The sequence below is a fragment of the Myodes glareolus genome, chromosome 20 (assembly GCF_982192425.1).
Source record: "Myodes glareolus chromosome 20, mMyoGla1.1, whole genome shotgun sequence".
NCBI lineage: Eukaryota > Metazoa > Chordata > Mammalia > Rodentia > Cricetidae > Myodes > Myodes glareolus.
Genome location: NC_142045.1, coordinates 6910863 through 6927854, shown reverse-complemented (window position 1 = coordinate 6927854; position 16992 = coordinate 6910863). Strand labels below are relative to the sequence as shown.

General features: G+C 48.5%; 1 protein-coding gene across 2 annotated transcripts in view; it reads right to left on the bottom strand.

The window, feature by feature from the left end:
* The window catches only part of Tmem131l (transmembrane 131 like), a 132679-nt gene extending 116015 nt beyond the window's left edge, over window positions 1–16664 (bottom strand). For both annotated transcript variants that reach the window (XM_087899434.1, XM_087899435.1), the window contains exons 1-3: window positions 16508–16664; window positions 15841–15911; window positions 8766–8809 (exon numbers count right to left, since the gene is read on the bottom strand). In XM_087899434.1, the coding sequence (XP_087755560.1) occupies window positions 8766–8809; window positions 15841–15911; window positions 16508–16631 (239 nt within the window). In that variant the 5' untranslated portion in view covers window positions 16632–16664. The remainder of the gene's footprint in view (window positions 1–8765; window positions 8810–15840; window positions 15912–16507) is intronic.
* Between the last annotated feature and the right edge of the window lie 328 nt (window positions 16665–16992).

The window sequence follows — 16992 nt, the reverse complement described above, 5'->3', positions numbered from 1 at the left end:
TACCGCAGAAGGCCCTCAGGGAATCCCCAGCGTATGGTCGAGTTGGGGAGTCCCCTCTTCCCACAGAACTACACATGACAACCCCTGTGCCAATCTTATTGCTTCTCTCTAGGTCCCAGCTGCCTCCTCTGGGCTGCGGCCTGCCCCAGTACCATCCAAGTTCCTGACACCCTGAGTCATTGGGTGGGGCTGAGGGCGGAGGGAGCTGCAGATGGGGGAATACAGAAGTCCCCGTCAGTGTGAGTGGTTCCTGTATGGATCGGACCCACCCCATTTTCTCAGCGTTCTTAGGACATTTCCAACTTCTACTTCCTATCCTTTTACACCCCAACATTCTCCCCGCCCCAGCCCCTCGCACACACACAGTCTCAGCCTTGCCACATGTCACAGTAGACAGCCTGGGCATACACACTGCTCTGTATGATGAGTGGCCGCTCCCACCCAATAACGGAGCCTTTCTGTTATCGGGCCAATGTTTTCTGCCAAACACATATCCTTTATAACAAATGGCTTGAGAAAGGTCCTCGGTTCTCTGCTGGAAGCTACCGTGCCACAGCCTAACCCACCTGCTCACCAGTGTGCCACGGCAGGCTGGACACTGGTCTCACACTGACACAACCGGATACCATATGAAGAGAATACTGCAAGCTTAGTCTGCGAAAACCCTGAGCTGGTGATGACAGGAAAGGCTGAACAACTTTCACCTCCTGGCTCCTGCCGACTGTTTGACCCTACAAGATCACCTCTGCCTCTCATTATTTATCATCAACAAAGGTAATTTAGCAACGTGATCCCTCAGATGTCTCACGCTAGACCAGCGCTCTCAAGCTGCAGCCTGCATCAGAATCACCCAGAGGGCTCCTTAACACAGATGGCTGGGCCTTTCCCGTGGAGCTTCTGACTCAGTAGGCCTGGGTGGGGTCTGAGAACTCAGCTGCCTAACAAGTTCCCAGGTGATGCTGAGTCTGCAGGAGGGACTGCACTGGAGAAGCACTACCTTGGGTGGCTCACCCCATACCTGGTCCCAGTTACTCACTTGCTGCTGGCTCCCCACTCTCCAGGTCCCTGTTCCCACTCGGCAAAGCCCCAGTTGTTGTCAATGACCATAACTCCCTTGCGACTAAACCCTAGGCCAGTAAGAGGCCGTGACAGGCACAGATCCACCGTGAATGTCTTGGGAGATTCAAGAATGGGGGCTTAAGGATGCTACTGAGAAAGAGGCACCATTTGGGGGCTATTTGAACCTGCCCTTCTGGAAGAGGTCTGCAGATCTGCAAATGTGAGCACAGCAAGACAAGCAGGTAGGAAACCTGCTGAGTCGACCAGCCCAGAGTCATCCTGCCCCGGCTTCTGGCTAGGTGACATGAAGCTCTCTTTACTGTTGGAGCTGGCTGAGTCAGGGTTTTCTGCTCCTTGCTGTTGAAAATAATCACAACGCAAAGCAAGCCAACAGGACAGCTTATCTGCACACAGCATAGTAACAAGTGGTTCACAAAGTCCAAGTGCGCTACGATACCACATTTAAATTTTCCAGACTATTTCAAAAGGTCATACTAGAATGTTCATGAAGGATTAAAATTTCACAAGAGTGTAAAACTGAAGTTCTGATACAGCGTGTGGTAAAAGATCCAACTCTGAGACTGTCTGAAAAGCCAGGTTCATCACATTTTCCTGAGGTTTTGCTAGGAACTACAAGCAATAAAGAATGGAATCACTTCCCCAATTCAATCCTGGACATGGTTTCCTCCCACAGGAGCATGGTGTCATTATATCCAAGTGGGAAAATGGTTTCCAACCTATGTTCCTTTGCATTCAACACCAGGGTAGACCAGTATACATAGAAAGAGGGCACTTAGGAAATACATCTGTTCTGTGCGTTACAGATCTGCAACCTTATTTTACGATTACGGATATCTATCCTCATCAATAAAATAAGAATATTACCACATAGCCACCTGGCTATCTAAGAATAACACATCTTAAAGCAATCTGTAAACCACAGGTACAATACCAGGGCAAATACTTAAATCCAGTTTTAATGAATGAATTGGATTTAGCTTGGCCTGATTAAAAAAACAAGACTTCCTCAAAAACTCCTACTGGACACATTTGTCTTAGTATCGTCTGGTTGGCTCTGTTTGGATGGCAATGACATCTGGCCTATTTAGAGACCACACGATGGCTGAGCTCTCACTAAGGCCAACCCTGCCAACCAGCTAGCTGCAAATGCAGCAGTGGGTATCTCAGAGCATCTTCCCTGTAGGAGAACAGTTTGGCAGTGTATGTCACTCAGAGCTGTATCTCTGAACAGAATAGAGATGGAGGCTGGGGGAGTAGGGATGGCTCTCTAAACACGTTTCTCAAGCTCACCTTAGAGAGGAAAACACCAAGAAGTAGATAAGGACACCTTCTAGAAAAGGAGTAACCTTCAAGAACTCAAAATTCTCATTTTTTTTATGTGTATGGGTGTTTTGTCTGCATATGTCTGTGTGCATGTTTGCGCAAGGCTGGTGTCCGCTGGAACTGGACTTAAAGATGATTATATGTGACCATATGGGTGCTGAGACTCAAACCCAGGTCTTCAGGAAGAGTAGCCCAAGCACTTAATCACAGTGTCTGTGACATACTGTCTAGACTACCACAGAAATTATTTGTGACACATTCTTTTCCTATGGTACGTGCGCACATGTGTGTGTGTGCGTGTGCGTGTGCGTGTGCGTGTGTGTGTGTGTGAGAGAGAGAGAGAGAGAGAGAGAGAGAATAGAGGGCGGAGGGTCCAGGTACTATTATTACTCTGGAGTCAGATTTCACATGTGCAAAACTCTTAACAGCAAACTAATAATTTGATGACAATTCATTTAAAAGAGTAACAAGCTCCCAGGAGACCCCATATATTCCTAATGCGGGTGTTTCCTAGACAGAGAACGCTGCCTGGGGAAACTATTTTAAGTATTGAAATCCCAGCTGCGCTGTTATCTTAAGTAACCAGAAGTCTAGAACACCTTCAGAGAATTAACCAATACCGCCGCTGTGGTGTCAAGACACCTCTACCATTAGCGCCTCCGTGTCTCATGGGCCTCATGGGCCATTGTAACATGGTGTAGAGCAATTCAAATCACAATGCCCACCATATAAGAGCAGCCTAACACCACCAAAGCATCAATCAGCTCAGCGCTTCCTAGATCCGTGATTTCCCTAAGAAATTAAAACGTGGGTTCCCAGGGCTTAAAGACCTGGTGTCTTCCTGTCTCACAGCTGTACCTTGGCTCATGTCCCAGGTTCACTCACTTCTCAGAGTCTTTCCTATGCATGTTTCGATTCGATGGGCACATCTTCCTGGGCTGCGCCTCTGCCTGGCTCTCTCTACTGAATGCCCATCTACTAAATGGGCTCCATGAAGTGATTCTGCAGCTGAACACTGTGTCCTGGAGCAATAATCAGCCAGCCACAGGGGTGCACGCAGAATGCCCTTTACCTGAGATGAGTGACTTCTCTAAAGGCAGCCCCATCCAGAAGGAGCAGTGTGATTCCTCCTGGACCAGCTCGTCTACACACACACACACACACACACACACACACACACACACCTCATGCTGTGAGCCCCGAGCTCACTCCAGGAGTTGCTGGCATTAAAGGGGCTTGCCTATTTTTTTTTTTTATTTTAGACTAACACTTATCAATTCTTGAAGGACTGAAAAATTATTTAGGAGCTGGGTGGTGGTGGTGCACGCCTTTAATCCCAGCCCTTGGGAGGCAGAGGGAAAAGGATCTCAGTGAGTGCAAGAACAGCCTGGTCTATAGAATGAGTTCCAGGAAGCCAGGACTGTTCCGCAGAGAAACCCTGCCTCAAAGAAAATAAATAAATAAATAAATAAATAAAATTATTTGATATGACCCCAATGAAGGTTCAAATAGTTAATATAAACATACAGATGCACACAAAACTTGCCACAGCAAGTGTCTGGAAAGGTTTATTTAAACATCTAAAAAAAAGTCAATTCAAAGTCTGTTAGTTCCAGTGTATTATTTTTCTAATTTATTTCAATCAAAGCTAAATAATTATATAAATTGACTGCAGCTTTGCTGATGTGGGATTCCCCTCTGGCTGCTAGGAATATGCTCCCCAGGAACGAAAGCGGCGTCTCCGTTTACACTTGGCTAACGTCTTCACAACACAAATTTAAAAACTATTTTTAAAGTTTTTTGTGGTTAGAGAACTTTTAATATATACCATGAGTCCCGTTAGAAAGCCTGTACTTTATGAAGAAAACCTAAATGGGAAAACTGATTACAGCCAAAGACAACCCTCTTAGAATATTAAAGCTAAGAAGACCATAGCTAAACCCATTCATCCTGCGCCCTCCCCGGTAACCCAGCCCTGTAAGAGGCACCAGAGGACTTTATATTGACAGCGCCTGATCAACAGTCTTTCATCACATGTGACACCTGCAGTGGGCTCGATGTGAAGCCACAACCCTAACACAGGTACTGGTGCCACGGCTCTCACAGCAATGGCTGACTGCAGACCTGGTTAGGGAGAATGCGCAACTGAGTTAGCAGACGACTACTCCATAGCTCGACCTTGCAGCAGAGCATCCAGCAGCTTTGCAACCTGGGTGTTGGTGACTGAGTCTGGAACTAGAGAAGCAACAGAAGGAGTGCCAGGTTGGACCACGGGTACCACAAAAGGTAATGTCCACAAAGGAGCAAGCACCCTGTGCTAATCCTAATGTCAGCAAGGTTCAGGGAGGCAGCCAGGGTGAGGGAAGGCAGAAGTGGGGGGCAGAGAGGACACAGTCACACGGCTAAAACAAAATGAGAATGTGGGGGAAGGACTGAAAAGGTGGACAAGGCCCTCAGTCACAGATGGCCTTCTGTGTCTGTGCCACGCCACGCTTGGGAGTCCGCGCTCTCTCCAGCAATAATGTAACCCAAAATAGGCTGATCTCAAGAGGACGAATTCAGTGCATCCCTGGGATGGGAATGTGAACACCTGGCTGGACAGAGGCAGAGGACTCTCTGAAGATGAGCCATACATCCAAGACTCCTGGTTCTGAGAGGGTATATGGAGTAGAGGGGCCCTCCCTTCCTCCCTCCCTCCCTCCCTCCTTCCCTCTGTACCTCGCTGTATATAGACAGCATGCTGACATTAGCGTCAGACAGCGCACTTGCTCTTTTTCCCCAGGACCTGACGCTGGAGAAGAGCCCAGGAAGAGTCGAGAAACTCAGTTCCGACACACTAGCTTTGAAGACCTAAAGACCACAGGAAGATATTGGTGGACACTAGGTGAGAGTTCTGGGCAGAAGGTACAACCTGCTTGCCATACTGTATATAGTGTTTATATATTATACAGATTATATATACTCTATATAGAATATGAAATCTCTCTCATATATATCATATAGAAACTCAAGAGCAAGTGCTTTCGTCAACAACTGTGCCTCTCCGCTGCAGAGGGCCACCAGGAGTGTCCCGACTTCGGGTGTCCCCACTTCAGGGTCCACCTTTAACTGACTGACATTAAACTGTTTTGGTGATGCACACCTTTAATCCCAGTACTCGGGAGGCAGAGGGAGGCCGATCTCTGTGAGTCCACAGCCTGATCTACAGAGAAAGTTCCAGGACAGCTAGGGCTATACAAAGAAACCCTGCCTTAAACACCTCCTTAAAAAATACATTCTGAAGTTCAAAAGGGACTGGGTTGTAGCTCAGTGGTAGAGTACTGGTCTATAGTAGAGGCCTGGGTTCTACCCTCAGCGTGGTACAAATTAACACTAATGAAGAGCATTCTACAGACACGGTACCTAGCCAGACAGTGATTGTGATTTCTACAATCATTTTCAAAGCTAAAATAACAACATTATTCATTCCTTAGCAATTCTTCAACTCTTCTGATCCTATTAGACACTACTGTGCTCCAAAAGGGCTTACCCAATAGCCCTGTGCTCAGGGAGCCAGCTCACTTCCTGAGTGCATTTACTCAAGGGCAAGCTGGAGTCACTCGGGCTTGCTCCCTCTCATCAGAATCTCCCAAGGCAATCTCCTTTTCTCAGCAAAGGAGTAGATTGCTGCTGATATCTGAGAACACCCAGGAGGAAAGGAGGGATGGGGAGGCGAGAAGGAAGAGGAGCTTCAAATAGTGCCTTCCTGGCTTGCAACCAAACACAATTACAGAGCAGCCACAGAGGATGATGTCAAGATAACACAAACAGAGTCCTCACCAAGGCCAGTGGCCCTGACAGCTTCCTCAGCTGAAGGGAGTGTGAGGTAACAGGCCACAGAGGCCCCATGGCCAGAGTCAGCAGGCCTGGTCAGGCCTCACTGCAAGCAGCCTCGGCCGGTGGAACACTGACATTTTACCGTCCAGATTCTCTCTAGACAGGCAGGTTCACGGCAGCTCCAATCACGCTTTCTCAAAGCCCAGACTGTCGTATGGCAAAGTTCACGTCTCTAGTCTCGAGCTGCTATGGGAGTAGCTGCTCTAGGTCATCCTGACAGAACATACGGTTTTGTCGAGCTGGCCATGGGAGCTCCCCTGACTTCCAGTCCGTCTGTCATTAAACGCTAGCACTGTGATGTCATTCATAAAATTATTAAAAAAAAGTAATTAAAAGGTGTAAAATGATATGAATGGCTTCTCAATGAAGACTGAGTATGAATGTTACTAGAACAGAAGGAAACCCGGTGCTGGGCTGTATCTCAGAGCATAGTCACATGAATTACTGAATAAATAATAAATAAATAGGAGGGGCGCAAATCTACACAGAAAATTCAAACAGCTTGGGTTGATGGAGCTTAATTCTACGTAATAAATTTGCCCCCAAAGAACACGGTATGAAGGAGGCGGTGAGACAATCCCTGGCAGGGAGACCTGACAGAGAGAACGGTGACCTAGTGACCCAAGTCAGAATCTAAGGCAAGCCTAGCGGTGGCTCACGCCTTTAACCCAAGCGCTCAGGAGGCAGAGGCCAGCCTGGCCTACAGAGTGAGTTCCAGGACAGTCTGGGCTACAGAGTGAGTTCCAGGACAGCCAAAGCTACAAAGAGAACCCCTATCTAGAAAAAAAGAAAAGAAAAGAAAGGGTTCAGAATCCAAAGAGAAGCTGATGCACGTCTTGTGGCCTTCCTCCCCCACACTCCGGCCCACTCAACTAGAGAAAAGTTATCAGACAAGCTAAAATCCAAGGACATTATACAAAATACCTGGCCTCCTTGCAAGGCCATCAAAATTTAGGAAAGCGATCAATGGAGAATCACCAATGCCCAAGGAAACATGGCGACTAGAACTTCACGTGACCCTGGGCCTACAGACGAGACTGTAGAATGATCACATTCAAAAGCAGAGGGTCCTTCCCGGGTGAGGGACTTTGGAACTGCCTTAAAGGATGCAGAGGATTAAAATCAAGGAATCAGTCTCCATGCACACACATGATGTAAGTGGTTGAACAACAGAGAGGAACCGCGGACAGTCTGCAAAGAAGACGCTGAACGCCACTGAGGACTCAGCCCTGGAGAGGATATTAGAAAACACTAACGACGTCCAAATAAAGAAAGCTTGGTCCACAGTATGACAGCAACGCTGCCTTCACGGCAATAAATGCACCAGAGCATTAGACAATGCTAACGTGACAACAGGGTGTGCTGGGTGACAATCTCTCTGGACCTTTGTCATTCTCTTGTAAATCTTTATTCTAAAGCAAGTCTCGATGTGGATGGGCTTTGCCTTTGGTTTCCTAAGACATGGTCCTATCTAGGTCAAGAGGGCTTCAGACTGACAATGTTGCCAAGGATAACCTTGAACTCCCAAGCCTCCTGCTTCTACCTCCCAAGTGCTAGGGTTATAGGCAAATCTACCATGCCCCGTTCAAACATTTATTTTTAAAGTCACAAGCTATTGAACTGGCATGAGGAAGTTTTTAAAATCAACTGAAGAATGACAGCTCTGCCATAGGTGAGCCAGTGAACACTTCATACATGGGTCAGTGACTACACCCATAACGTAACACTGAGGGAATTCTTAGAACCCCACACTCTGCATTCTAGAAATGGACACAAAGAAGGTCGCTAACAGGAGCCTTCCATCTAGGTCACAATATGATCTTCACACATCAGGAACAATCTCAAGTCCAAAAAGCTGAACAGACTGAATAAACAAGAGGAAAAAACAGAGGGAGAAAAAGCAAAAAGCAAAGCATCTGGGAGCAAAATAACAGCAAAATACTGGAATAACGGCCACCAGCAACATGGAGGACAGTCCAGGCTGATCCAGCTGTGAGCCATGGGCTGAGGTTGACCTGAAGGGGAAGGCGTCTCTTAGGAAACAGAGAAGTCCTAAGGCTGTGTGTGCGCACAACCGGGAACATACAGAGCAGCAGGAAAAAGAACCTAACCCAGCATTCTTTTTACTGACGGACACTGCACACAACACAAGGTAACACGGGACTTGTTTGGTGTGCTCCGCTCAGCACTGGGCACAGAGTCTGACCTCGACAGAAGTTTCTAAACAAGAAGGATGGCATAAATACACCCCAGGAAAAACAAGGCTAAGGTGTGGTAAACAAGGGAGTATTGCCAACAGTTTTCTGTACCATTTTAAAACAAAATCAGGTTAACTAGAGAATGTAGACTCCACTGAGATCAAAGAGAAAGACATATTATAGATAACAGTAAACACACACACACACAGAGAGAGAGAGACATATAGAGACCAAAGCATCCAGTGACGGTAGGGATGCCTGGTAGGCATCCGTCCCCTCTCTCCTTACCTCTGTTCTTGAGAAGGCTCCTCCATGTCCTCTTCAGAATCACCCTGGAGTGAGAGAACTCCCATTAGCAACTGTCTCAAAGAAACACAGTCCCCAACAGTGGGAAGATAAGCAACAGTGAATAACTACAAGTGACCGGCCCAGCCGTCCATGGAGATTTAGAACAGTGTTACCCAGGGGTCAGTGGCTAAAAGTACTTAATGATCTTCCAGAAGACCCAAGTTTGGGTCCCAACACCAACATCAGTCAAACAACAAGCACCTGTAACTCCACCTCTTGGGGAAAAAAGTCCTCTTCTGGCATTTGTGGGCACCTCACATACCTGGACATACTCAACGACCGACACACAGACACACACACAAAAAATATCTTTTTGTTTAATGATGTCATAATGGCAATATAAAGCCATAAGTTGGCAATTGGGTCTCTCAGACACTCACGGTAAGTAAATAACCTACTGGTTTAAAACATAGCCTAAACATAATTTCAAAACTTCAAGAGCCTTTTTTAACATTTTAAGTTTAATCACATAAGATACTAATAAAAACAATAAAATCTAATAATAAAATCTCTAAGTATAGAAAACATATTATTTAGCTGAGCTTGGTGGCCTAGTCTGAACACTAGAAAGGCAGAAGTAGGTGGCGTTAAGAGACCAGCATGGTGTACAAAGAGTTCAAAACCAGCCAGACTGCACAGTGAGATTCTGTCTCAAAAATAAAAAGGTAATTTAAAGACAGAAAAGACATTGTATAGCTCATTGTATATTATATATTATATTGTATAGTATATATTAATTTATATTAATATAGAATATTCTACGACATCAATAAAAAGGCCACGAATTTTGTAAATCCCCCTCAAATACTCTTCCACGTATGTCAGGGAGAAACATCAGCAGGGTGGACAAAGAGAAGCCAAGGCCAACTGAGTCCCGCAGTGCCCAGCCCACATTAACCCTGGGGGCATTACGCGCCCAGGCTTCACTTCTGTTTGGAGGTCTAACTCCTGGCGCTCCAGCTTCTCTCTCCAGTCCCTCTATTCCTAGTGACGTTCACCCTCCAGTCCCTGTCTCTGGCCCTCTCAGCCCAGGGTCCCTTCACTACAGCTTCAGTGTATTGGGTGTGGAGAGACGGCAGTAGCTAAGAGCCATTACTGTCTTCCAGAGGACCTGGGGCTGAGTTCCCACATCAGGCAGCTCATAACCACCTGTAACTTCCGGCCTCCCTAGACATCGGGCACCCACATATACACATAAATAAACCTTCTAAAACAAAAACCTTCCACATGTTAACACAGACTAACAGGACAAGGCCAGACTGCTGTCTTCTGTCCCCCTCCCTGCAGATGTCCCATCCGTGCCCACTGTTCTTCAAGCCCAGGTCTCACGCCTCCCAGGCTAGCTCTGTTCCGCACAGCACCAAGCCTAGCAGTCGCAGGAAGGACACTACAAGCACGCGTACTGCTTACAACATGGCCTTACTTCCAAAAGCCAGGGCCCCAGGTGAACATACACCCCAATGTCAGCAATCCTCCCACAGTTCTGCTGAGGGCACCATCACAATGCCTGACCCCCTAGGCAAACCCTTCACTGCTCCCCTCTCTCCACCGCCAACTAGAAGTTCAGATCTGCACATTTTCCGGTCCTGCCCGCTGACCCACCCCACCACCAGTATCCCCAAGGCTTGTCCTACAGGGGTGACATACAGGGCTTTTTGCTATGCTGACAGGCTCGCCTCCTACAAACTTATCACTGCGATACCCACCTTCGTCCACATCACTCCTTACCACCCATCGTATGCCTAGCTTCCACTGTCCCTGCTCAGGATGACCCAAAGGCTGAGGCAAGCAGGTGGAGAGTTTCCAGGCCAGCCTGAACTAACAGTGAAACTCTGTCTCAAAAACCAGAAAGTGCTCCAAAAGTTCCCAGTGTTCATGGGACTACTTCAAACCCTTTCAGGAAGGGTCTGTCCAGCACAGCCCTGACACGCATCCCCTCCTTCTAGACCAGCAGGCACTGGGTGTAATTTAAAATGTCAAAGTAGATGCTGGACTACACTGGACTACTCAGGGCTGGGTCCCTTCTGGACTTAGGTCTTAAGTGACTCCTCTGGGAGACACTGGCCTCTTCTCTCAGGTCTTAATTGTCAGCACTCAAAAGCTGTCCCAGGCATTACCAGCTCAACAAAACCAAGCTCTCAAAGAACAAGATCAAATCCTCTCTACTCCATCCCGCCCCAGGGCCCTCCCACTGGCCACTTGCATCCCAGGCTGCTTTCACCGGCTGGCTCAAGTATCTTTTCAAAGCGGCATCCACGGCTGGCTTCAACTACAACAATTCCCATCGCTGCCTCTTCCTGTCTGCATACAACACGTGTGCCCTTCAAACAGACTGCACGGCTTAGAACTTTGTGTGTCTCTAACCGTCCATGTGCCTCTGTTAAATGGCAGGGCCCACACAGGCAGGTGTTTTGGTTTACTGTACCACCGTCTGCACCTGAAACAGTGTTTGGCCAGTGAGCTTTGTACAATCCAGCTGTCTCTTAGATTCTAATAGTCCTCGGTATTTTTTGAAAACTTCTCACAACACAGAACTTGTATTTCCCTCCAACACGGGCACCATTATCACCATCACACGGTGCTCAGAGAGCACTGAGACACAACACAGCCAAAACAGCTCAGGCTCGAGAGCTGAACACTTCCTAGGTTCAAATCTCCCCTGTGACATCTTTTGCTTGTTTGTTTCTGGACACAGTTTCTCTGTGTAGCCTTGGCTGTCCTGGAGCTCGCTCTGTAGACCAGGCTGACCTCCAAACCACAGAGATCCACCTGCTTCTACCTCCTGGGATTACAGGCCCGAGCCACCAATGCCCAGCACTATTTTTTTCTCTCAGTTTTCTGCTACTTTGTTATTGCAACGAGTGACTGACTTAGATGCACAGTACCTCACTGTCTTCAACTTTAACATCAGGCAACAACACTTCACACTCTGTAGGGTATGAATATAAAGGCCACACAGTGCTTAAACGATGCTGACAGTTCTCAACCTGCGTTAGTTATTATTTTTCAATGTTGACAGGAGATTAAGCCAAAAATAAACAAACCTCTATGGCAAAAAGATATCCAAATACTAGTTAATGATTCATTGACCAGAGTTGCTATTACATAATAATGTACCTGAGATTAAAACAAACAAACAGATGTTCACTGTCTTGTTTCTGGTTTCACTTTCTACCAATTTCTATTCTCCATACCCCCAAACTTAGAGAGGGAAATCAAGAAGACATGATATTTCTAAAGATCAGATCATCTTCTTTATCCCTAAATCAGAGGGGTTCAACTGTGCTAAGCCAATGCTTGGTGTCTGCATCAGAGCCCGAGTCGGGCTGGCCTGCCCATCCCACCAAGGCCCCATGTGAGGTCCAGCATCTCCATTTTCAGGCAGACTGGGAACCAAAGGTGGTTCTCACAACAGGACAGTGAACGCTTAGGCATTTCAACTGTAATCTTCAGGATTGAGTAACTTCATCAATAAGACAGTGGAGCCAGACAGGACAACTGCCTCTCCCCAGAAGGCATCATGGTGACCACTGAATGCCCACTACATAGGGAACACAGTGGCCACAGCAGCGCTCTCAAACCTCAGCAGCTCAGACTCACGCATGGGAGCCCAACTGAGACAACATGGCACACACAAGCAAAGAAAAGTCTAACGGGACAAGAGATGCAGAAGGGAGAGGACGGTGACAGTATGAAATACAAGTCACAAAGGACCTAGCCCTACAGTGCCTCCATGCCGTCAACATCCATGGTTCACACCACAGACGACGCGCTGGGCTCAGTGGATCCCAAAGGAGGGACAGTAAAGAGACAAGGCTGCTGGACCCCAAAGATCAGAGCAGATCAAGGGAACATCACCCTCCATACACATGGACCACCAAGGTGCACAAAGTTTGCCATCTTACACAAATGCAGCTGCCACCAGACAGCCCATGAGAAGACATGTGTGGCTTCTGTACCATCACTACTTTGGGTTCAGATAATGTATAATCAGAGAACAGGGGGGAAGATCTGCAACTCTAACAATAAAGCCTCTCATTATGCCTGACAATTTTCTGTGTTACTATTCCAAACAATCTCCTAACAGGAGACTATATAACAAAAATATAAAAATAGGGATGGGGGCATAATTCATTGCCACTCTCGGGAGACAGACACCCCCACGCGAATAACATCCATATCAGGTTAACCACAGAGTCCATCACAGTGGGTTATCTGCCCTGGTGCAGCCCTTCAGCAAGGGAAAGTGTTTGCGTTTTCCAGCGCGGAGCTTATGAGTTGGCTAAGAAACCACCAAGATGACAAGCTACCGGGATCACCGAGTTCAAAGAAGGTCATCCTCAGGAGCTCCTCTGAACTTAGTATGTGAGAAAACTGCAGGTGAGAAAACTGGTAACAAAGACATGGTATGCTGGGCCCAGATACAGCCCAGGGACTAGGACAAGTGTGCAGCCATGAAAGGCCCTGCGTTCAATCTCCAGCAGCAGCAACAACAACAAAAGTGAATTAATTAACAGGCAAAATGGTAGAAGGACTCATACCGTGTTTAGGTATACACTTAGAGACAAGAGGGTCTGGCAGCTTGTAACAATTAATGAATGATGAGCAACAAGTTCTTAATCACTGAGAGTCCCATAAGAAAAGTTAAAAGAAAAAAACCACTTCTGTAGGAATAATCAGTATTGGGCAAATCCTTGAGCACATCTTCATGTTCAGCTCCCACTGACAACTTTTAGGTTCCAAAGGCATTTTCTAGACTTCCTGAGAGGAAGGTGTAAAATTTACATGACACCTGTAAATATTCTCCAGACTCTTATGACATACACAAGGAAACCTTCTGAAAATAATTCTAAATTCCTTGCAAGAATGTCTTCCAAATGACCTTCTTCAGAACACTCTGTATCTAAGACGCATGCATCCCTCATCCCTGCCCAGGCAGGTGCCCAGTGATACAGTGTCTAAAGGGCACTCATAGAGAGACAACAGATGCAGAAAACTATACATACTGGTCTCACTTCCGCCACAGCATGGATTAAAGCACCTCAGCATCAAGGTCTCTATGGTGAGTATTTGGGATGACACCTTCTCAGCCTTAACCATGTTTAGAACAAACCACACTATGCACATGAAGTAAAAATCAAGCCAGAAACTGGGCATTTTATAAAACAACTTTTGAGCCTATAAATGAAGTAATGTTACCAAAGGCCTTGGCATTTCCATTTTGGGGCCACAAAGAATTTATCTTTCATGAAGGCAGAAACAAATAATGTCTATAATTTATTTTATTTTCTGTTTGGGTTGGCCTCCATCATTACCCAGTGAAGACATGGAGACTTCAATTGAGCTAAAATGCGAAGGCTCATCTGTGCATCTTAACCAGGGAAATCCTGCTCCCGGGAATACTTGGTAAAATTGGTGTTTGGAGCCAGGTCCAAGGGAATACACGCAGTCCTGTAGCTCCAGCTAACTCAGCAATGAAACAGGAGGATGGCTTGAGTGGGGGAATCTGAGGCAACACTGCAAGAACTTACTTTAAAACAATAATAAAAAATAAAAACACCCACAGCAGGGAGAGGTACAACAGCATGGCGGGAAAGTGCCACCAGCATCCAAGGGGTAGAGACCAGGAATGATATTCAGCATACGACTGTGAACAGCGAAGGCCCCCACCAAAGGCCGCTCACACCACCGATCAGCAGCTGGTATTCATGAATATGACTATTCAAAGTAAATGTTCCCAAGTACTTAGGGTGGCTCAGCTAAGGTTATGAATGACTTTGAATTTGGGTTTTGTTTTGTTGTTGTTGGTGGTGGTGGTGGTGGTGGTAGTGGTGGTGCCCCACACATACACTTTTCAAAGCAGATGTATTGTTTAGAATGGAGGGTAAAAAAAAAATCCATTTGGTAAAATAAAGACTGCTTGCTGGTGGGGCTTCTTCTCCAAAGGTGGGTCTCCTGCGGCCTGCTGGCCTCCAGAAAAGATCTAGGAAACTGTCTTCTAAAAAAGAAAAAAAAAACCCACCTCTCTGCCTGTGAGTTATTATTCATTATCCCTGGCCAAATGAATATTCCAAATATCTCAAAACCGGTGCCACCAACGCTTCACATCAGAAGAAAGGCAAATCTGGAGAGCTCAAGAACTTACAGCTCACGGCCCTGATTTTTGACGCTGCCACCAGCATGGGAAGTAATAAAGACTTGGAAATTTACCACATACAAGTTAATATTCTCTTATCATTCAACACCCTTCCCACTCGCAATGCATTTTGGGTCTTCACTGCACTAGTGAAAAAAAGTCTTCAGAATTATGTTTAAATGGCATCTTTTGCAGGTCAGTGGGAATTTCTTGCATAATTGAAACATTCTATGCAAGACAAAAGCTTTGCAATATCCGCTGCAGTCTGAAGCCCTCCGTGCTGCAGATTCCCCCAATAAAACGATAGCAATTATTTTCCCACATGTAATCATTATCTTATGGGGGGGGGGTGAAAAAAAAACCTGAAATTCAGGTTCTTAAGTAGGTGTATTCTAACAGGAATTAAAGACACTTGGAGAAAATCCAAGATTCTACGCCTTTAAAGTCACTTCTTCATCTCAAAGCTACTTAGGCTAATGGCGAGCACCACTCACGAACATTTATGAAATCAATATCCCCATTGTGTTCAACCCTCCAGCTACTTGCCTTCCACACCACACCCGCTTGCCCAGACCCAAGTCCCCCGCCCACCCTGGACCACTAGCAGGCCAAAGAATCTGCCACTAGCCGGGCACAAGGCTGTGCGACACACAACCTGCTTCAAGTGGCCTGGGCACCCACCTTCTGACTCACAGCCTGTCACATGGCGCGGGAGGAGGCCGAAGGGCCACCGTTGCCAGGTGTTCAGGCTCCGCACGACCGTTTATTTGCCTTGCAAAGTGACCCGAACGCTCCTGGGCGACCGGGGGAAGGCCGGCTGCCTCCAGGCCTCTCCTCCCTTGCACGCCGGCACCCGCCCTGTCACCTGGTCCTCCTCACCTGAGTGGGCAGCAGGAGTTCCCCTTCTTCAGCCTGCCACAGCTCCACCACGTTCGGCAAGGGCTCAATCGCTGTACGGACACCAAAAAACACACCGCGTTTGTAATGCACGGAAAAGAGACGCTTCCTGTTTCCTTGCCCGTCCCCCCCGTGCCACCCGCCTGCCCCAAACAAGTCTGCCTCTCCTCTCTCGCAGCGGAGGCCACCCCGAGGGGTGAACCGAGGATGCAAAGACAATGTCCAGCGGGCACTCCCCAGGTCGAGGAGGTGAGGGCACGCGAGCTTGAGGGGGCGAGGCCGCCTCACTAGGCACGGCGATCCCCAGGCCACCGGGCTGAGGAGAAACAAAGCTGCAGGAAGCCGGGCGCGGCGAGGCACCCGCGCGCCACACAAAGCGGGGGGATGCGCCCGGGGCGCAGGGGCCCGCGCACAAAGGCTCCGGGGCGCGCGCGGCTAGCGGTCCCCAAGCCCCGCGCTGCCCCGCTCCTGAGCCGGCCTAGAGCCGCCGAGGGGACGCTGCGATCGCAGGGCTGCAGCAGCCCGTCTTCCCCCTCGCCGAGCTGCCCGGGGTCCCCTTCCTCCGCGAGCCTTCACAGATTTCAACAGTTCCCTTAAAAGAAAGGGGGGGCGGGGTGGCGAGGACAGCCAGCCCCGACGGCGGGCTGACCTTGTCCCTGAGCCCCTCCCGGACGGCAGCAGGACAGCAGGACCTGGAAGACGCCCAGCAGAAGGTTCGCCGCAGCAGCCGTGCGGCGGTAGGCGCCGGGCTGCGGCCGCCGGAGCCCCGCCATGCTGGTGCTCGCCGCGCTCGCTCGCAGCGCTCTCCTTCTCTGGCTTGCTGGCGCCGCGGCCGCCTCGCCGCGCCCCGGGCCCGCCCCCGCGCCCCGGCCCCGCCCCCGCCGCCGGCCCCGCCCCCCGCCGGTGGTCCCGCCCCCGCAGCTGCTGGACCGCCGCTCGGCGCCAGCGCTCGGCTGGCTCCGGAGCGTGTGTGCTCCGTCCGCCGACGGAAGGGGGATGGAACGCGGCGGGCGGCGAGCGCAGGGACGAGGACAATGCGAACGCTCGCGGCGTGGCGCGCAGCACGTGCCCCAGGGTCCCCGGCAGCCCACGGGGAGAGGATGTTCTTCTGAACGCTCAGGGGCTTCTCTTTGT